This window comes from Eretmochelys imbricata, chromosome 1, assembly GCF_965152235.1.
Source record: "Eretmochelys imbricata isolate rEreImb1 chromosome 1, rEreImb1.hap1, whole genome shotgun sequence".
In the NCBI taxonomy this organism is placed as follows: domain Eukaryota; kingdom Metazoa; phylum Chordata; order Testudines; family Cheloniidae; genus Eretmochelys; species Eretmochelys imbricata.
Genome location: NC_135572.1, coordinates 44,133,736 through 44,156,708, shown reverse-complemented (window position 1 = coordinate 44,156,708; position 22,973 = coordinate 44,133,736). Strand labels below are relative to the sequence as shown.

The window sequence follows — 22,973 nt, the reverse complement described above, 5'->3', positions numbered from 1 at the left end:
CTGTAGTAGGAACGTTCTCACACCTTAATTAAAGTTTGAGCCTTTAACTATGAACATTTTTCTTCCACATTAGGGTTGGATGTTTGAGCTAGAGTGGTAAAAAAGAACCAATGAAGGATGGTAAACAGCCTGACCAAAAAAATCACTTCTCCTTTCAGTTCGTTAGATTTCACTTCCTTTCTGCTTGTGATGTCATAGTCCTATTAGTTCTCCACTCATATATAGAATCTTCCGGGAAAAACAAAAATTATAAGAGCTGCCCTTCTAGTGTGGAAAACAAACAGATTATTTTTTTATCAGGCCTTCTTCATACATTCTAAAGAAACAAAACAAAGGCACAAACCCATTTTTTTCAGATCATCTTTAAAAAATGTTGCTAAATGTCAGTTCCTTGAGCAAGATCATCATTAAGATACACTTTTTATCTATGCCAGAGTAAGTGTAATTAAATCGTATACTATAGGACATAAGCTATAAAAGGTCAGGGAGGAATTTTTACCAACACGTGTATCTCTGACACATTTGGCTTGGTTCATGGTGGGTGAATTTCATCTTCCATTGAAGCATCAGGTATTGGCAATTGCTAGACGAATACCAGACTGGCTAAACCAATGTAAATGTAAACAATATGCAAATGTAAACAAACTGTCTGGTGACCCGCCAGCAAATTACCCTGATAGGCTGTGTGTGGCCTGCGGGTTGCCCACCACTGCTCTAAGTGGCCTCTATGCCACTAGATAGAACAGAACACCACACCCCGGAGGTGTGAGGGTTACACTAGCCCTAGCAAAGATTATCTTTAGGCTGTGTTTTTACAGAATTTGGTTTCGTCTGTACAGGCAAGATCAAACTCTGTCATAGCACAGTTGGGGCAGTAACTACTAAGCACTGTGGCAAAACTGGTAGTGCAGGCTCTTCTCCTCCTTGATTGGTAGTTATAACAAGATCATAGAATATTAGGGTTGGAAGGGACCTCAGGAGGTCATCTAGTCCAACTCCCTGCTCAAAGCAGGGCCAATCCCCAATTTTTGGCCCAGATCCCTAAATGGCCCCTTCAAAGATTGAACTCACAACCCTGGGTTTAGCAGGCCAATACTCAAACCACTGAGCTATCCCTCCCCCCACATAATTAGATATTATACAAGTGCTGACATCTGGCTTCCTGACTAATCCACTCTAGTGTGAAACAGAATTAGGATTGGGAGAATCAGTAACCTAACTGTTCAGACAGTTTTGTAGTGAATATGGCATTGAAATCAGACACCACAAAAATCTAACCTTGGAAAGCAGAATATCAAATTGAGTTGCCTTGTTCAGTACAAACTCCATTTTCAAGCTCTTGATCTCTTTCAGATTTGATACAAAGAGGTTTTCTTGTTTTATGTCCAGGGATATATTCGGCAGTGTCGTAAACATACAGGAATGTTCACCATGGCTCAGTTAAACACCATTTTTGGAAACATTGAAGATATTTACAAATTCCAAAGAAAGTTTCTGAAAGATCTTGAGAAACAGTACAACAAAGAGGAACCTCATTTAAGTGAAATTGGATCCTGCTTTCTTCAACATGTATGTAATTTAACTCCATTTCGCTTATGAAATAAAAAAACTGTGATCAGTAAATGTTAAACTACCGTGAGGAAGACACTTTAGATAGTGCTGATTATATGAAAACATTTAAAATCCCTCCCCTTTTTCCACCTCCACCCTTTGAGTAGACCTATTTTCCTTGTAAGTGAACAGTCTTTCCATTTTCATAGCTATGGTGAACCCAAGATCCCAGATGAACAGAACAGTTTCCAACAATCACAGGCAATGTTCCCTCTAATTTTTTCCATCCATGTGTGGAATAAACCTGGATATAATATATAATATATATTTTTAAAAAGTTACCATAGGCATAGGCATTATACCATAGGCATAATTACTCCAGCCAGGACAGGTTGGGCACTTTAGAACTCACTACTCAAAGAATTAAATTTAAGTGTAAGAGAAATAAAAATTATGAAATGCATAGACCAGTCAAAACACTAAAATAACACTTTGAAAGCATAAAATTACAGAGAATATATGTGCATTGCAGGAAATATCAAGAAGTAACAACAACTATAATACAAGTATGTGTTGAGAGGTGAGTGAGAAAGAGACAGAGACTCTGGGTGTGGGTGTGAGAGAGAAAGAGAGACAGAGACTCCGTGTGTGTGTGTGTTGGCTGCTGGGGAAAGTTGTGCACTGTCTCTTTAAGCAGTGAAAGCTTTCCTGCTCTGTGCTGAGCCCTGTTGTTTCCCCTCCCCCACTCTGCGGAGATGGGGTACATGGGCAGGGGGAGGAGGGGAGAGTGTGTGTGTGTGTCTGAGTGAGTGAGTGAGAGAAAGTCTGTGTGAGCTGGCTTCTGGGGAAATGTCAGAAACAGTGCACTGTCTCATTGGCCTGGTCTATACTAGGGGAGGGATCGATCTAAGATACGCTACTTCAGCTACGAGAATCGTCGACTCTGCTTCTGCCTCACACTCTGGTAGAGTTTCGGAGTCAACAGCAGAGCGATCGGGGATCGATTTATCGGGTCTACACTAGATGCGATAAATCGATCCCCGATAGATCGATCACTACCGATCCAGCGGGTAGTGTAGATGTGGCCTTTAAGAAAGGCAGTCAGCCGACAGCCACTCACCATTCAGACTGCAGCAGCTCCTAGTCCTCCTGAGCCAGACTGTCCCCTCTGTCCTGCTCTGCAGAGATGGGGTACAGGGGCAGGGGGAGGGGGACATCCTGACATCAGCACCCTCCTCCCTCCCCCACCTTCTGCTCTGCACAGCCAGCAGGAGGGTCCCAGGAGCAGCTGCAGGATGGAGTAACATGGTGGGAGGGGCACCTGAACACATGCTGCCTCCTGTGCACAGAATGGCATTTAAACCTCTCCTGCCTGGCAGCCTACACACGCAGCTTACAGGGAACACAGATCACAGGTTAACATTTAACTGCAGGCATCTGAGTTGATTTTGTTCTTTGGAAACTACATCCAGTATCTTCCCAGAGAAAATATTAACCAGGGTGTTTGACAAAGGTGGGAAAAGAGTCGCATATCACTGCTAATCGCCTACATAACCTCCAAGCAGACTTATGAAAAAAAGTTTGGCAAATAGAAATATCACCAAAAAATGCATTTTGGAGGGTTCAATAACTATTAATGTATTTGGGTAGAACTCGCTGAATAGTTTAGGCTTAAAAATACTTTTTTTTTTCAAAGTCATTTTGCTTGAGAACAGCATTTTGTTTTCAAATTTGGCCAGTTTAAAAAAAAAAAGCGGGGGGGAGGGCATAAAAGCCAAAAATGATAAAATAGAAAAAAAATTTAAAAACTGTTTAGAGTCAATTCAAACATTTCACTCAACTCAAAATGACGTTTTTTCAAGTTTTTCAATTTGAAAAAATCTCTTAAAAAATTGGTTTTGTTCAAATTGAACTAGATTATCATTATTACTACTGTTAACCAAAAAAATCTATTATTTGACCATAGGAGGCTTCCAATTTCCAAGGCTCCTCAAAGAAAACCCCATATGACTGAGATTCACAAATCTGGTTAGCATAAAGAGATATTCGGGTTTTTTTCCATTTCAGAAAGCACTAAGCACTGCTGGCCAATGCACTCCCCCACAATCCACATTAACAGGAGTTTCATCTATTACCAATTGTAGAATAGATTCTCCTGTGTTTTCTAAATAGATTGTTATTCAGTTTGGGTGTAATTTAGCAAACTGTCTAATTAGTGTAACCAGAAGTATTTTATAACTTTAATATCGATTTTTGATTTTGTCTTTTTAAGATGAATGTTTTAGCTAAAGCTTTGGTTTTCCTTTATAGCAAGAAGGTTTTGCCATCTACTCAGAATATTGTAACAATCATCCCAGTGCCTGCCTTGAGCTTTCCAACCTAATGAAACAGGGCAAATACCGTCACTTCTTTGAGGCCTGTCGCCTGCTTCAGCAGATGATTGACATTGCTATTGATGGCTTTCTCCTTACACCTGTTCAGAAGATCTGTAAATACCCTCTTCAGCTTGCAGAGTTACTCAAATATACGACCGAAGTGCACAGGTGAGAGAATTAAAATGAGCTCTTTTAGACCATAATGCTACCTTATTGCTAAAGCAGTCTAAGGTAGATTTGGTCAGGCAGTGGATGACAACCTGCTTCCTTCTGATCAATGGCAAAGCTGTGATTGACTTCAGTGGGGACAGAATTTCACCCAATATGTTCATCATCCTGGGACTATGTGAAAAAATATTTCAGAAACAATGTACAGGTTAAATAGTCACCCTTGACTATAAGGGGACTGATCTGGAGAGAGAGAGAGACACACACAGGAAGAGTGAGAGAGAAGGAGGGAAGAAAGGAAGGAAGGAAGAAGAGATTTGTAAACCAGAGTGAAAAAACACCAAGGGAAAAATGAATAAGGGATACATGTAGGGGATAAAAGGAAAGAATTAGAAAAGAGAAGTGTCTCAGGGTATGTCAACACAGCAGAGAAAAACCTGCAGCTGGACTGTACCAGCCGACTCGGGCTTGCCAGGCTCGGACTGGAGGGCTGTTTCGTTGCTAGGTTGACTTCCCTCTCACCCCTCACGGTTCTAGAGTCAGCCACAGGTTTTTCTTTGTTGTGTAGACACACCCGTAGAGATAGAAAAGGTGAAGATAGTCTTAGAAGAACAACATAAACTGAACATGTTTAATAGTATTAAACACTGAAAAATTATGTTCAAGGGGAAAAAGGATACTGAAAAATCCTTATGAAATGATGTAGTTAGATTCTGCAAGAAACAAGTGAATCAAGGGCGGGGAGGGGGGAAGAGGGAACAACCAGTATAGAAAGACTAAATAATTTTGTGGTGGAAAAATATATTAATATATTACCCAGATTATCTACATTCATTGTTACTATCTTCAGTGTAGGAAACAACCCTGGACATAGGGTCTTACTTAGGCAAAACTCCCTCCAAAGGAATATTTGCTGGTGATCTGAGAATCACTCATGTGTATGGATCTTCATTCAGTGTTTTGTTAACTGGCAGCCAGTTCAGGAAATGACCATTTCCTTTGTTGTTACTGCACTCTTTCTTAACCCAGTAATCTCTTCTCCAGTATATACTTTTCCAGATGATTCCCATGATTCAACTGTCTTGGGTTTTTATCAGTCGTTTTGATGTCTTTTTTTTTTTTTTTTTTTACCATTTTCCCCTTCAAAATTTCTTCAGAGCCCTCACAAAATTCACTTAGAAAATGCTTATCTGTGCTCTGTGGAAAGAGACCAGGGGCTTCCCTTGGTCTGAGCTGTTTGATTTTGTTCACTAAATGTGCAAAGGAACTGAGGCTGAGTCATTTTCTCAACTCACCATGAGGATCCCAGTTTAGCGGACCTAAGAGAGCCTATGTGGTAACCAGAAACAGACCTTGCCTTCTTCACAGGATCATAGTCGGTTCTGCTTAATAAAGAATGATCTCATTTCTGTAGAATACTGAACCAAACTATAGAACTTAATAGAGATTAAATACCTGCTTTAGTTCTGCACATGTCGCAAGAAATTCTGTAGGTTGGTATAAAAACGGTTGAAAGATTATCATTCTCTGTTAAATTACATTATTGTAGTCATTTATATAAATCCCTATCTAATATTGGTTTAATCTCCATTATACTGTATAGGACTTAATAAATATGAGAACAAAAGTCTGCAAAACCTACTTGTTACTTGAGATATACGCAGAACCATTCAGCTACACACATTGTTGTCGTCATCATCATCATTACTCCCATAACCACATTGGTCATTGGCGCACCATCACTGATGAGCAATCAACCAATTGTCTCCATCCCTGACGATCGTGTGTCAGTGCTTGAGTCTCCGCGAAGTCCATTCCTGTCCACTCTTTGATGTTGTCAATCCATCTCTTCTTCTGTCTACCTCTTCTTCTCTTCCCCTGTACTGTCCCTTGGAGGATGATCTTGTTACATGGCCATACCACTTCAGCTTGTGCTTCTTCACGGTTGTCAGGAGGTCTTCATATGACCCAGCGCATTGGGTAATGATGATGTGGACCTCTTCATTAGTGACGTGATCGAAGTAGGAGATGCCCAGGAGTTTACGGAAGTATCTCATCCCTACTACCTGTATTTTCCGTTCAAGTTCTGCTGTAAGGTTCCATGTCTCACATGCATACAGAAAAATGGAAATGACCAATGTGTGCAGCAGTTTCAGTTTGGATTCCAGGGAGATGTTCTTATTCCTCTAAATTGGCTTTAGCTTTGCCACTGCTGCTGTTTGCGCAGTTCTTGCCTGAATTTCTGCCTTGGATCCTTCATCAGTGATGATTGCCCCCAAATACTTGAACTGTTTCACTGTCTCCAGCTCTTGTCCACTAACAATGATATGTGAGCTGATCCCATCACGTTTGTTTGTCATCAACTTGGTTTTCTCTGCATTGATTTCCATGCCATATTTTGCGGAGGTTTCATCCAATTGTTTCACAAGGTTGGCAATGTGACCTTGTGATGCTAAATTTTTGGCTGCGGCAAAGGTAAATCGTGAGGCCAAGGTTCACCAGAACCAAGTTTGACTTAGAAAGACTCAGAGAATGAAACATTGCAGTCATTCCAAGCAATGATCGGCAGAAAATTTGCCCCATTGCTTGCTCTAGAGGAAGACGTAGAAACAATGATCAAGAATTTCAATGCTGTAATGAATGAGGCAGCAATGGACATCCTTGAGAAACATCATAAGAAGACAAAACCATGGGTCACAAATAAAATACTACAAATGTGTGACAGAAGAGAACTTAAGAGCGATAAGAACAGCACTGAGGGAGCTGATAAATACAGAGTGATTGGCAGAAAGATCAAGAAAGGAATGAAGGTGTCCATGCAGATATGGATTGAAAAACAATGCTCTAAAATTGAAGAGTGTGTCAATAATAAAAATAGCAAACGAGCCTTCCAGGTTGTAAAATATCTGACAAAGGAAAGATGGACCAAAGCTAACACAATTCAAGACAAAGGACATGTTGTGGTTTGAATACAAGACAGCACAAAGCTTTAAGCAAGCAAGCAGGCTGGTCTGCCGACGGACTGCTCCTGTCAGCTTTCCACCCTCTCCTTTATTCTTTCTCTCCCCCCGCGCATTACATTCTCCAACAGATAAAAGGAATACACTGGCTTTAACATTCTCATTTACCAATTTCTATCTACCGCATTCCTTGCTCTCGGGCCTTGAGCCCAGTCCTGGGAGGCTTCCCACGGTTCATGTCATCTGGGCGAGATTCCAAGGTTCATGCCCTTGAGAGGAGCCGTGCGTGCACTGCTCCTACACAACACTCCGGGTGTGCCCTGAATGTTGCCAAGTGCATGAACCTTGCATGTATGCTACAGGGACAGAAGAAAGGGACATCATCAATGGGTGGGCAAACTACTGCTCTGATCTATACAACCACCAGACAAATGGAGATCCTAGTGTCTTGGACAACCCAGATTCAACAGATGAGGATGACTTTCCAATACTATGTGAAGAAGTGGAGACAGCTGTGAAATTACTCAAGAATGGAAAAGCTATAGGTATTGACAACATCCCAGCCGAACTGATGAAATTCAGAGGAGAAATAGTAATAGATGTACTCACTAAGATCTGCAACAAGATCGGCAGACCGGTGAGTGGCCCTCCACGTGGACACAGTCACTAATCATCACTCTGCAAAAGAAAGGCAACCTGCAATTGTGTTAAAATTACCGGACCATAAGCTTAATTAGCCATCCCAGCAAAGTGATGTTGAAAGTCATATTGAACAGATTGAAGCCACAAATGGAGAATATCACCGCTGAAGAGCAGGCTGGCTTTCGTGCTGGAAGAATTACCACAGAATAGATTTTCAACCGTTGTGTTCTATGTGAGAAGTACTTACAACACCAGCAGGACATCTACTATGTCTTTATTGACTTCAAGGAGGCATTTGACAGAGTATGGCACAAAGCTCTCTGGGCAACCATGAAGAAGTACAATGTTGGTCGCAAGCTTATTCTTACCATTAAACAACTGTATGCTAAGGCCAGCAGTGCAGTTCTCGTCAATGGCACAATAGGAGTGTGGTTTCGCATCACTGTTGGACTCTGGCAAGGCTGCCTTCTTTCGCCCACACTGTTCAATATCTATTTGGAGCGCTGTCGTCATGGAACTTAAAATTAGGAATTTAATTTTGTTCTTTATGATTTCCTACTAATTTAAGTGATGAATTAATGTGTAGTGCATGCTAGTGCACACTTAGTATGTGGATTGCCTGACTGTAATTTAAACTATAGTCCATTCATTTAGTAAGCAAGCAGTGAATCCGAGTTTCTGGCATGCACTCTATAAACCATACAAAGTTGAACTGAGACCCAACTAACTGGCTTTACTATGAACTCATGAAAAACACTGTTATGGGCAAGATCTGTGTATAAACTTGGGCTGTCAGAGGTTAAAGGGTGATTTTATCCTCTCCCGCTCCTCCAATATCTTTGTTTATTGTAAAATCCAGAGGCCAGATAATGTGTTGGTATAAATCAATGTAGCTCCACTGAAGTCATAAATCATTAATAAATAGCCATTCTAAGTACTTCCCTGTGCTGATTTACTTTCTGAATAAATTAAGCTTTTATCTTTAAAAGTTTGTGTTTCTAGCCCTTATGGTTGCAAGGAAAAGGTTCTATCTATGAACCAGTCTGCAGAGACCTAGCCTGAAACAATTTCTCTGGGTCCATGCTTTGCAGCATTTACCTTGGAAAAATTCCCATTGAATACAATGAAATTTTTGCTGGTGGACGTAGTGCAGGATTTAGCTCAATAAGAGAGATGGATTATTGCCATTCAGTTCCATGGTTACTGCCATTATTCAGCTCCATGGTTAACTTGGAACCCCATGATATCAACTTGAATGCCAGTATGTGTAGCTGTTTCACTGCTGGTAACTTTTGAGCAGGATCATCCAGTAATATTGGGCTGTAGGTAGACCTAGGGCAAGGTACCATCAGCCTCCCCCACATTTTCTGTTTCCCTCTCTTCCACCATACTCACCCACACAACCCAGGCAAAAGAAGATTGTTTTGGATTGGTGGAGCTGCTTTCTTCTTCATTTAAACTTTAGTATTTTATTTCAAAACTAATTATTATTTTTCAAATGCCCAAAAATGTGTGAGAGGCACCACAGAACAGTTAAAGACACAAAGCTTATAGTCTGCCAGTAAGGGCACCTATTACACAACAAGTGATAGTCATAGACAGACCAAAAAGAGGGGGACTAAGATAGGAAGGGCAAAGGAAACTGATGAGATTATGCGGTTACTCAATAAGGCATGTCCACCCTTACATCTGTTTCAGAGTAACAGCCGTGTTAGTCTGCATTCGCAAACAGAAAAGGAGTACTTGTGGCACCTTAGAGACTAACCAATTTATTTGAGCATGAGCTTTCGTGAGCTACAGCTCACTTCATCGGATGCATACTGTGGAAACGGCAGAAGACATTATATACACAGAGACCATGAAACAATACCTCCTCCCACCCCACTCTCCTGCTGGTAATAGCTTATTTAAAGTGATCATCAACTTGGGCCATTTCCAGCACAAATCCAGGTTTTCTCACCCTCCGCCCCCCACCACACACAAACTCACTCTCCTGCTGGTAATAGCCCATCCAAAGTGACCACTCTCTTTAAAATGTGCATGATAATCAAGGTGGGCCATTTCCAGCTGTGATAAGGTCAGGTCTCGTGTCGCGCTTATCAGAAAATTGGCTAGAACATCATGGGGCTCCAGTCCATGGACCTTATGAACTGCAACAATTGCCTTGGTATATTCTGCAGCTGAATATTGTGCACCAGTACGGTCTCATAGTAGTCACACTAAACTCCTTGACACTCAACTCAATAATGCTATGGTCATTATGTCAGGGTTGCTCAAATCCACGCCAGTGGACTGGGAACCAGTCCTATTGCACATCCAGCCTCCACAGATTAGAAGAGCTGCTCAGACATCTTGCTTTCTTAATCATGTCAATGCAAAAACGAGCATCCCACTGCACCATGACCTGCAGAATCTGCCAAACATGAGATTAAAATCACGCAACCCTCTATGAAACCGTATGAAGATCCTTACACCCAACTTTGATGCTGAGGCTCAATAGAGAGTCACATGGAGCACTTGACCACTCAAAACAGCTCATCATTTATGCTCTTGAGGAACCACTGTGTTTTGATTTATGTCAGAAAGACTGGTGCAGATTGAATAGCATTAGGACATCTCATGGGAGATGTGGACAAACGCTCTTTAAGTGGAAAATGAGGCATACACCTGTATGCGAATATGGTCACCAGGCACAAACAATAGAGCACAACATATCTGAACGTCCCCTTCATTCTTTTGCCGAGGGCCTGAAGGACATTCATCAGCTCACTGCTGCGGCAATGTGCTGGCCATCAAACTTAGCAACAACTATGTATTTATATCTATCTACCCAAGCCATATGGAAGAAGAATAAGAATCAATCCCTTCTCCTTTCATTTCTCCTTCATTGTGCTCATGACCCCCACAACTCACAAGAGCTAGGTAGATTTCAGCCACTCCTCATCCTCTGAATCCTTTCATTGGTCTTTCTAAAAAGAATCCTTGTATGAGACAGAAGAGGACATTCCTCTCACCGCCTATAACATTGCAGCTAAGCAGCTGGGACACTAAGCTGTGCTCCCCTTATAAAGTCACCTCAGTCCCAAGCCTCACTTCCAGCTATTGGGGAGGAGGGAGAGGAAAATATATCTAGAAATAAATTATTAAAGAGAACATCATTTTACACAACTGGATTCCTGTTATAAATTAACTCTTTGGGTGAAACCATGTCCCCATTGAAGTCGATGGGAGTGGTGCCATTGATTTCAGTGGAGCCTGGATATCACAGCTTAGGTTTGATTCTCCACCTCCTTCCCCTGTGTGTAGTAATTTACACCTGTGCAAAGTGGGTGATAGGGTAACATAGAATTGTGTAAATGACTATATAAGATGCAAGGTAGTGGGGAATCAGGCCCTTCAGGTTTAAGAACTGTGGTTAGGGGGTAAATTGATACTGTAGAGAATCACGCTTCACTCAGTCAGTTAAACTGTGGTGATGTGTTATATCCAGTGCATATAATGTGTTTGAAATCTGCTTCCATTTTACAGTGATTATAACAATATACAGGCAGCATACGAGGCCATGAAGAATGTAGCATGCCTCATCAATGAGCGCAAACGAAGGCTGGAAAGCATAGACAAGATTGCATGCTGGCAAGTGTCTATTGTTGATTGGGAGGTAGGTGTCATTCTTCCATTTTCATGAAATATTTAAAATTAAAATGTACTTAAATTACTTCTGGGGGAATCTTTCTTTCTATGGTAGTAGTTTATGGTGCATACATTTCATGTTGTCCTTGTTCAGTTAAAAGTTGAGTTGCTTCATTTGCAATGACTATTATTGATTATCTTATTTCTTACTCAGAAAGAGCAACAGTTACAACACGCGTTTGTATCTGTGAGATTACAAAGACATGTTGAAAGAGAACAAAATGTATTTTCTTTTAGGTTGGGACCATTATATCCCATTCTGATTTCTTGATAGTTCTACACGCGGGTAACTCCATTGACTTCAATGAAGTAGCACCTGGTTTGCACTGGTGAAACTGAGAGCAGATCAAGCCCATAGTTTTTGTGAATATAACTTGATCTACCTTTTATATTTATAGATTTTTTAAAAGGTTTATTGAAACAGAAGTACAGTTCTGTCTGTCGTATGACTAAATGCTACAAAAATAATAATTAGTAATATGATAATCTCTTAAAACTGTGTATTTATTTATTACACATACACTTCTATATATTTTAGGGGCAGGATGTTTTAGCCAGAAGCTCAGAACTGATCCACTCAGGCGAATTGACCAAAATCTCAAAGCAAGGCAAAAGCCAGCAGAGGATTTTTTTTCTTTTTGACCATCAGCTTGTGTTTTGTAAGAAGGACCTGCTGCGAAGGGACATGTTATATTACAAAGGTCGGATTGATCTGGATGAGATGGAACTTGTGGATATTGAGGATGGCAAAGATAAGGACTTTAACATTAATATCAAGAACGCTTTCAAAACTGTGAATAGAGCAACAGAAGAGGTTCATTTGTTTTGTGCAAAAAAACAGGAAGATAAGAAAAGATGGTTGGAGGCATGTGAAAATGAAAGGCGAAGAGTGCAGGAAGACAAAGAAATGGGTGAGTGCAAAGATTTACAGTGTGGGGGAGATTAAATCAAAAGGCAAAGTTTGGATTTCTCTCCTTTTTGGCTCTATGCGAATGGGTTCTCACCCTTTTTGGGCAGCTGTGCCTGTTTACCAGACACAAACTTCAGCTATACAAGCGTCTGTTGTTTCCCATTCAGTTGTGTCAGCTCTGTGATCCTGAAACTGGGGATTGGAGCGGCCATGGCTCTGTGGTGGGTTACATCTTGCACAACACAAGGAGCAAAAGGCAGGATTAGTGCACTAACTGCAGCACACACTACTCATCGAGAGCAAAAATCTGTCCCCTGCTGAAAAGCTTTTTGGAGGGAGATTCTACAGGGATGGGGGAAGGAATGCTCACTATTTGGTCATGGAGCATCAGTAAAACTGCCCTGCAGCCACTTTTGCAGCCCTAGATCAACAATAGCTCCTTAATCCCCATTCTGTGGCCTCCCCCTGCTCTCCCGCTAGTCCTCTCAGAGCAGGTATGCAGCAAGAGGCCCTGTGTAGCCGACCTCTAGTGTATGGGGTGGGGTGGAATCCCTCAAGTTCCCTCTAACTGCATAGTAGAACTTTATGTAGTTCTACTGGGTTATTGGGGGCCTTCCACAGCTTCAGAGATGTGAGAGAATTCACCTCATGAGCGGGAGCTTAGAGTGCCAGTAACAATAACCTGACAAACCAGTACCAAGGGCTTGTTCACAGGTGAAACACAACAGCTGGGGTCGGCAACCTATGGCATGCATGCCAAAGACGGCACGGGAGCCAATTTTAATGCCATTAAAATTCCTGCCTGGCCCGCCCCACTCTTTTCCGCCCACCGCTCTCTCCTTGCAGGGCAGGCAAGCTTCCCCCTCCCCCACCTCTTCCCCCAGTGTGCTGGGTTCCTGCCCCTTCTTCTCTCCCTCCTGGCCGCTGATCAGCTGACAGCCCTTGCTATGGAGGGGGAGAGGGAAAAGTGGAACTGCAGCACACTCTCTGCTCCGGGGACCTTGGGGAGGGGGGTGGAATCAGGGCGTATCACTTCCAGCCCCTTGCCGTGAGCCGCTCTGGGCAGGGGGCTGGGAGCACCCCCTCGACCCCAGGCACACCCCCAGCCCTCTGCCCTGACTCCTGCATCCCCTCACACACACCCCAGCCCTCTGCCCAGACCCCTGCACCCCCCTCACACACCCCCAGCCCTCTGCCCTGACCCCTGAGCCCTCCTCACACACACCCCTGCCCTGAGCACCAAACGGGAGCTCCTGCACACACACACCCTGCATTCCCACCTGCACCCCTCACACCAAATTGGAGCTGCCCAGGTAAGCACTCCACACCCAAACCTCCTGCCCCAACCCTGAGCCCCCTCCCTCATTCTAGCTCCTGGCCAGACCCTGCACCCCAACGTGCTCCTTCACCCCCAGCCCTGGTCTTAGCACACTCCTACCCTCATCTCAGTGCAGAGAGAGGAAGAGAATGGCAAGAACCAGGGAGAAGGTAGGTACCTACTCTATGTGGACAGGGCCAGGATCCCAGACCAGCAGCGGGTTGAGCGGGGCTGGCAGCCGGGACCCTGGCTGGCAGGAGCCGGTGGCCAGAACCCCAGACCGGCAGCGGACTGAGCGGCAGCGGGCTGAGTCGCTCAGCCCACTGTTGGTCTGGGGTCCCGGCCGCCGGCCCTGCTCAGCTCACTGCTGGTCTGGGGTTCTGGCTGCCGGCCCCTTGCCAGCTGGGGTCCTGGCCGCAGGCCCCGCTCAGCCTGCTGCCGGCCTAGGTGAATGGAACCCCAGGCCGGCAGCGGGCTGAGCGGGTCAGCAGTGTAAGATCAGCATTTTAATTTAATTTTAAATGAAGCTTCTTAAACATTTTGAAAACCTTGTTTACATACGAGAATAGTTTAGTTATATAATGTATAGACTTACAGAGCGAGACCTTCTCAAAAACATTATATTATTGGCACATGAAACCTTAAATTAAAGTGAATAAATGAAGACTCGGCACAACACTTCTAAAAGGTTGCTGACCCCTGCACTACAGCAACAGCACTGCAGCTGCATTTCAGTGGAGACGCTGCCTATGCTGACAGGAGGGGTTCTCCCATTGGCATAGGTAATCCACCTTCTCGAGAAGTGGTAGCTAGGTCGATGCAAGAATTCTTCCATCGACCTAACACTGTCAGCACCCGGGGTTAGGCTGCTTAACTGCGTCGCTCAGGGGTGTGCTATGTAGCAGGGTTGATCTAACATTTTAGCATGGACTACACCTTATATGTGAATTAATGGTTGGCAGCCACTTTTCTAAAGAGCATTTTATTATAAAGCCAAGCAGTAGTATCCTTAGGTCTGTGCAACCAATGTAATATAGCAGCACTTAGCCAAGTTACAGAGGAGGAAAGGCCTAATCGTAAGTGAGGAGGGGAATGGGTAGGACCCTGCATGTCTGACATTGGATAGGGCCTTGCAAATCCTAGGGCCAGCTTTGGGCCAAAATGTATCCTGTGAGAGTGTGCATTTGGGATTTTAATTTAAAATTATGCCTGTTTCACAGTTTAATATGGGCATAACAGCTTCAGTTTAATAAAATTAATGGTCAAAGATTCAGCAGAACTGCACTGAGAAAATAGAGATATAAGAGGACAGTGGTGATAGGAAACATAAAACTGATTTTTACATTCCTAAGGCAACAGTGGGAGGGAAAAAATCCCTGTGTGTGTGTGTGTGTATAATGTATGATGGCTGCTCTCTGTTATGACATTTATCTTTAAGGGGGAGAGATGGGATAACATTCTTCAGGACTGAAATGGCTCTAAATGACAGCAAATTAAAATCCAAAGTGCTCTGAATGTGATTTCCTGGATGACATAACTCACTAGCTGTTAAAACTTTAACATGATTCATAGCCTCATATTCCCAACCCATCAATAAAGTTGGAGCAATCCCTATGTACACTGAGGCCGATTCTGATCTCACACCAGTGCAACCCCATTGACTTTAATGGACTTCCTTTTGATTTACACCAGTGTAATTGAAACAAGAATCAGGCCTCTTGTGTATATATTATAGGTAGTGATTGTTCTCTGTTAGGCCACTATTTTCTCTCCTGCTGAAAGACTCAATAGTTTATGGCTCTAAAGTTATCCTTCTCCTTATTCATGAAAATAAATGTCATGAGCGATCAGTTGTCCCTCAACAACAAAAACACTACACACACATACAACCACGTAATGAAAGAAAAAGTCAAGAAATTACCAGCTAATACTCCAACATCAGCCTTAACTTTCCCCCATGGACCATACGTTACAAGTAGCCAAAGGCAGCTGGTACCCAAAATAAATGATGGAGCTGAGACAACTAAACAAACCACCTTGTAAATTAGTTTCCCTATTCTCCCTTGCTCTGCAGTGCACTGGGAGCCTATACGCCTGTTGGGCACCCCAGCCATTGTTTTCAGAAGCAGCTTCTACATGGAGTGCACACACTGCCCATGCACACATTTATCACTATTGAGCCCATCTCCAGCCTACTGAATATTAGCCCAACAGAGCTCTAAAACAACATGTGCATTGGGGCAGGATGGCTGACTGGGAAATAGAAGAACAGTGTAGTGCATTTGGGGGCTAATATACAATCTATCCCATTTATCACAACAAAATGACTCAAACTAGCCCAAGCTGTCCAAAAAATGAGAGGGAATAATAGTGAATAGACTGTCACGTAAAGGAGCAGGACTCCCCTGTTTACAAAACAAAATACAACATCCCCACCCTACCCCAGCCCCCACTTAATTTCCAAATTCTTGATGGGCCTTAGCTCCATTAAACCTGATGACTGGCCACATTGCAGTTGGGGATTTGTGAATTGGACTGGGCAAAAGGAGATCAACAGCTGATCTTTGTCCATCTTTGGACCTTTCCAAGGTTCAGTTAACTCCTCCACTTTAGCTTTGTGAACCAGGATCTGAGCTCTTTACAGTTATAGCAGTTCCTTTCCAGGGGTTCCACAAAAATGGAACCAAGAGAGTATGCAGGACGGCCCATATTTCTAAGAAGTAGCTGTGTTAGTCCCAGGATATTAGAGAGACAAGGCGGGTGAAATAATCTTTTATTGGACCAAATTCTGTTGGGTAAAAAATAAAAAAAAGCTTTTGAGAGCTTGTCTCTCACCAAGCAGAAGTTAGTCCAATAAGAGTTATTATTTCACTCACCTTGTCAGCCCAAATACTACACATTTTGGGGATTTTGAAGCACATACTAGTGGACCCAGACAGTACTGGTATCTGCTGTTGCCTTCTGCTGCTGGCAGAACTATGTACATTTCATCAAAACTCTGATGGTGGGAGAGAAGGTTTGGAACCTTCCTACAAGAAAACACATGGGTGATTGGGTGCTAAACCTTCCCCGAAAAGTAATATTGCAACAAAAATAGCCACATAAAAAGTCCTGAGATTAGTAAGACTGAGGAATACTATTCTAAGGAAAGTTGCAGCAGCCAAATCCCTGAATTGTTTATTTTACATTTTATACTTTAATGTATAATCTCATGATTTAACTGGCAGTGGGCACTATAATAATTAAGATAATAACTTAGCATTTATAGAGGGCCTGATCATGCATATCTTATAGTCCCAACATTTCCATTGTATTCAATGCAAGGAGTGCAAGTTAGGGCTTTATATCTACAAAACATTGTACAAACAATAACTAGTGATGTGTGTAGCAAATAAAAACAGAACAGTAAGAAAATATTTTTCTATAATGTTAGATTCATAAATCCAGCTTTTTATATCACTGGGTATGTGTGTGAAATGTAAGCTGCTGTAAAATATCTTTTATCAAACATTTCAAATGCTTGTTCAGACCAGGAGCACCAGAAGCTCCCTAGAAGTTGGAGGAGGTACCAGTGTCTAAAACATGGCCCTGCCCCCGCTTCGCCTCTTACCCCCGAGGTCCCACCCCCCATCGCTTGTCCTTAAGGCAGGTAAAAAGTAGGAGGCCATAGCCCTCCCACTTTTAAAAGTGATGGGGCCATGCCACCTGGCCACCCCATTCCTGCACCCATGGTTCAGACCTAGTAGTACCCCATGTTATATAGATATCTTATGCTATAGAAGGGATGGTTCAAATTTAATGTCCAAAACCACTTCATTTATGTTGCTATGCCCTCATAAGTCTCTATGGCTTGGATTTCTTCTTCATTACCCAGGAGAGTTTGTTTTCTAAAATTTCACTTTTTTGGCATAGTTGAACACGATCCTTTAGCCAAAGCCAGTGGAAGACCTCTGGTATTCTCAACCTTGAACATCTTGTTTGATTTTGTAATTTATCATGCTGGAATTCAGATGAAGACTCTAATTTAAGTATTCAAGGAACAAATAAATCACTCTTCAAATTCTAAAGCTTGAATGACTAGTTCTGTTTTCAAAGACATTTCAGTAGAGGTCAGAGCCTTCCAAACCATATCCAACTCTTCTGAGCTATTCTGAGTGCATGCTGGGAACGGGCCACAACCAGCAGCTCTTTCTCCAAAACCACTAATGGTAGATCTAAGAAAACAGTCTGCTTCCTGCTGCTGCAACTTTTTGATTTCTTTGGCTGCTTTTTTGTCTCCAGGAAGAGAAAAAAGAATTGAATAATTACAAATGAAATAAAAGGAGTAACCAGTAACTGAAAGAGTATGGCCAGATTATATTAAAAACAGTCACTCGAGGGATGTAACTCCTCCATGAACACAGGCCAGAAAGTGCAGGGAATTCAAAATAATTCAAAAGTGTAAATGAAGAGCAGAATGGAATCCAAGTGGCTGCTTTGTTGGGTCACCTGGCTTTGGGTTGCAGCACTTTGCAGTCCATTGTATATATGAAAATGGAATGAGAAGCAACACACACACACCTTTTTAGTTGTGCTAATATAACACATTCATGTGCTGCAAACAATATGCACAGTTACTAGATGAATCTCACACATAGTTGGGGATTGGTCCTGCTTTGAGCAGGGGATTGGACTAGGTAACCTCCTGAGGTCCCTTCCGACCCTGATATTCTATGATAGGGAGAGGGGACTAGAACTTCAGTACTTGAACTCCAAAAACATAGTCCATTAGATGTAAGGAAAAATTGCTCTAGCTACATTGCCTGTCCTCTCTGAGAGCCAGCCTCTCTCAGCCACATTGAAATCCCTCATACACTTAACACTACTACAATATGATGGGATAACATGATTTTGACAATTAATTGATCTTTAAATATTCATGGTAAATAGGCCCAATGGCCTGCAATGGGATGTTAGAAGGGGTGGGATCTGAGTTACTACAGAAAATTCTTTCCTGGGTATCTTGCTGGTGAATCTTGCCCATATGCTCAGGGTTTAGCTGATGGCCATATTTGGGGTCGGGAAGGAATTTTCCTCCAGGGCAGATGGGAAGAGGCCCTGGAGGTTTTTTGCCTTCCTCTGTAGCATGGGGCATGGGTCACTTGCTGTAGGATTCTCTGCTCCTTGAAGTCTTTAAACCATGATTTGTGGAATTCAACAGCTCAGACATAGGTGAGAAGTTTTTTGCAGGAGTGGGTGGGTGAGATTCTGTGGCCTGCGTTGTGCAGGAGGTCAGACTAGATGATCATAATGGTCCCTTCTGACCTTAATGTCTATGAATCTATTACAGTAAATTGTTAGGTTAGACCAGGGTATCATGTAACATGACACTGACCATGTAAATGTGTAAACAAGTGTATTTAATATCCCTCACTACACTGACATGCATAACACACGCCAAAGAAGGCTACAAGGTCATCTTGCAGTACTGTACAGCAGTTAAAAGAAACCACCACCTGGTTTGTTCAAACTGAAGACATTAAATTTTGTAAAATGCCAGTTTAACAGTGACTTAGTTTGAAATTCATTCATATTCTTAGAGGAGCTTTTCAGCTTTTAAAATATTCATTTTTATTAAATTTGGATCAACATAGATAAAATGCATAATACAAATACAGTAAACACAGGAACAGCAAATATTGTAGTGTTGGTCTGAGGAAAATAGGTTCAGTTTTCTTTTACAGAATACAAGCAGGATTATGTCTATACATACTGTGACCTTGCTTTTCTCTTACCAGCTTTACACCAGTATAACTCTAATGACTTCATTTAGATATCCCAGGTTTACCCCCGTGTGAGTGAGAAGAGAATCAAACCTTGTATTTATCTCTCCTAGCAATCCAAAACTGGTTTGTGGATCCATTGGCCCCCAAAGTGTCATAAATCCACATAATTTCCCTAGGTGTTAGTTTGCTTTGTCATCACTAATTTAGCTGTCAGAGTTGTAAAATGAGGTAGCTAGTCAGTTCCCCAAAGACCACCAGCTGGAGATAATTATTTCAGCACAGGTTGGCATCAATTTGTGCTCAAAGGGCCAAATTAGTATCTCAGTTATGCCAGTGCAATGCCAGAGTTAAACTGGTGAAACAGTAAAATCTGGACCAGTATTTCTCAAAAACATATGGTACATTACTAATAAGAATTATTTAAAAATCACTGAAGTATCATTTTAAAAGTGTTTGCTCAAATGTTTTTTAATTTACTGTTATCAAATAGCAGATACAATATCTTAATACTGAGACCCTCATGTACTTTAAAATCCAGGAATGGAAATCTCAGAAAATCAAAAGAAACAAGCCATGCAAAATGCCAGAAGATCAAGGCATGGAAAAATTAAAGGTGAGTATTTAAGTACTACTGTAAGTTTTAAATATATTATTTAATTTTTCTAGAATTCAACACTATTGATTTAAAGTATTCCTTGGACCCAGATTTTGTTGTGTTCAAAATAAAATTCTAAATTGTTTTGTGAGTGTGTGAGAGAGACAGATTTGTATCACTTTTTGTTGGGTTGAGTGGATGAGTTGAGCAGCTGGGAGTCAACTGGGTCTGAGTGGGCAGTTTGTTGGGGGTGCTTTCCTGGAAGGTTGGAAGAGGCATGACTTTTGTCTTTGTTCAAATGCATCAGTGTCAAAATTTTGATCTGCAGCTGAGACATTCTTATGTGCATATTAATATGTAAACATATCTATCACTCAATAGATATGAATGAATGGCATGTTACAAATTGGGCCAGATTTTCAGGGCAATGGCTGTAAAATATTGATCAGGAGATTGTGATCACAATACTCAAACGTTAAAGTCTGAGAGCATTACCTTGGAAAACTGTTTTCCCCTCCAAGGTACCTTTTCTTTACCAGTAAGAACATTTTACATAATCTTACCCAGCTATTGCTTAAAAAGTCAAAGTGTCTGCTACATTAGCCATCTTTCCTCTTAAAAGCACAATGCTCCTGCACATGTTGCCTGGTTTTGTGAAACTACTGCTGATTTTCTGGACAATACTGTAAAGTTATTTTAGGTCATACAATTATTTGTTTTTTACCCGATCAAAATTAAGACCAAAATAGAAAAGTGGAAAGTCAGATATGGTAAGATCTGATCTACTCCTATTGAATATGATGGCAAGATTCAGACTTCACTGAGAGCTGCATTTGGCCCATATGCTCTGTGCATTTTCTCTGGGTTGATTACTTTGTCATTTGTCTCACACATTCTTAATTTTTTCCTTCTGCAGGTATAAGTTATAATGGATGTCCCATGCCTCCTCCACACCAGAGTTTACATCCTATTCATCAACGCCACATCACTGTGCCCACCAGCATTCCACAGCAGCAGGTCTTTGCCCTGGCAGAACCCAAACGAAAGCCATCCCTTTTCTGGCACACTTTCAACAAACTTACCCCATTCAAGAAGTGAGAGGGCTGAAGTCATTGGAAGGACACTGGCTGAAGGAGAGATGTCTTCTTGAGAAGAACCTTTGGGATGCAGCTGAATATGTTTGAGCTGGAAAACTGTGAATCCTCTCTTTTGGAGGGAAAGACTTAGGCTCTGCCTGAGCCAAAACATCACCTTTGTCTAGAAGGAAAATGAAGTTCATGAGGTTCTATGACGAAGAATCCAGATGGTTCTGAAGTAAATGTTGACATGCATCAATAAGCATTGCTAATGAGGAGCACATTACTTGGTGACAAAGGCAAATTGCTGTTATTCTATAGTAGCAGCATCTAATCTCTCTTTTTAGTCACACTTCATTAATGGTAGGGTCATTTGAACATTTCATTTTTCTTAATAGTGAATTGATGGCCAAATTTAGGATTAGGAAGGAATTCTTCCCTCAGGACATATTGGCAAGGGATTTTAGGAGAATTTTCTCCGTCCTTTGGATCACTGAGCAGGGGTCATCCATCAGGATCAGGTGAGTGAATCCCACCTGATTTCACTTGATGTGATGCAGAAACTAATGGACCTCAACACTTCCTGTCTTTTTCAATGTTCCTGTACATTTGCCAAATGGCAGTAGGAAGTCCCGCAAGGCCTTATCTTCTAGGTTAGAATAGAGAAATTTTTTGACTCCATATTATGGAAAAATGAACAAAAAAAGACTGCAAGGATTTATGTATTTACTGCAATAAGGACCGGAAAGAGGAAGGACCCACCGAATGATTCTTTCCAACCAAGGTACCATACTGCATTCTTGTATGCGCTGCCATATACATTTCATTTCTTGCCCACACCTCCTATCCTGTGAGACTCGTCTCTGTAATTCCAATATGGCTGTGTTTCAGTATAAAAACTAAAGTGTTTTGTTTTTTTAATCAAATGAAGATAATGTGAACATACAAAAATGCCAGGTTAAGGAACCATGAGAGACTACTAGATAGTTTTGGTTATATAATTCACACTGTAAATTCTGTCTGCATACAACTTTCCAGATAAAGTCTATGAACTGTAACAAAAGTTTCCATCAAGTTCCTGAAGCTGTCTTTGATTCTGAGCCTCTTACACATCACTCAAGTGACAGTGGGGTTTTATTACTTCAAAATGTTAAAGAGAAAATGACACCAGTATTGACAAAGGACATTGGTGGAATCAGAAATGGGCTTTGACTGAGAACCATCAGTTTCTCTTGGAGAAGGATGACCTTTTTTTGTGCTAAGGTCAGCTCTGGCCAGGATCTGTAGTATATGGTTTGCACTGCCCTATTTTGCTTTGCTTGTGACATGAAGTTGATTTGAAAGAATACCCTTAAAAAAAATCCAGTATGAGAAAACAGTATCTTGGAACTGGCAGCACTGATCATTTTTCTCAGTGGTCATGTGTAATGCTAATGAGAGTTATTAACAAGTATGGAGGAGAGACTCCACAGGTTTCAGCACTGGTTTGTAAAGGATTAATTTCAAATATTTTCCCATTACAAGATTCCTATGCTGCTGATAAGGGGCATTATCTAATAATAAAGGCAGTTCCAGGAGTGTTCTTTGACAAATCAACATAATCTTCCTTGCTATGAATGTGTAAAAATATGTGAAGAACAAATAATAGGTTAACGGCCAGGCATCTTATCGACAATGTAAAAAGCCTTATTTTAAACTTTGCTGTTGTTATTCTCTCTGTTTTTACTTGTAGCCAGTCTTGTAGAGTCCAAAAGTTGGAGTGTAAAATAATTTAATAACCATGGTAGCTTCTACAAAGCATGAACAAGCTCACTAAGGATGCACACTAATAAATGTTTGTCAATAGATGTGTTAAAAAAATACTTCAATTTTTGATGGACACAGACATGACCTTTTACTAACAAGTGGTTTTAACTTTAAGTG

At 41.6% G+C, this 22,973-nt stretch overlaps 1 protein-coding gene across 4 annotated transcripts in view; it reads left to right on the top strand.

Annotated features, from left to right (window-relative positions):
• The window catches only part of SPATA13 (spermatogenesis associated 13), a 70,725-nt gene extending 49,653 nt beyond the window's left edge, over positions 1-21,072 (top strand). For all 4 annotated transcript variants that reach the window (XM_077806132.1, XM_077806140.1, XM_077806156.1 and 1 more), the window contains 6 exons: positions 1,390-1,569; positions 3,862-4,094; positions 11,225-11,354; positions 11,925-12,297; positions 19,918-19,996; positions 20,898-21,072. In XM_077806132.1, the coding sequence (XP_077662258.1) occupies positions 1,390-1,569; positions 3,862-4,094; positions 11,225-11,354; positions 11,925-12,297; positions 19,918-19,996; positions 20,898-21,072 (1,170 nt within the window). The remainder of the gene's footprint in view (positions 1-1,389; positions 1,570-3,861; positions 4,095-11,224; positions 11,355-11,924; positions 12,298-19,917; positions 19,997-20,897) is intronic.
• Positions 21,073-22,973: the final 1,901 nt, after the last annotated feature.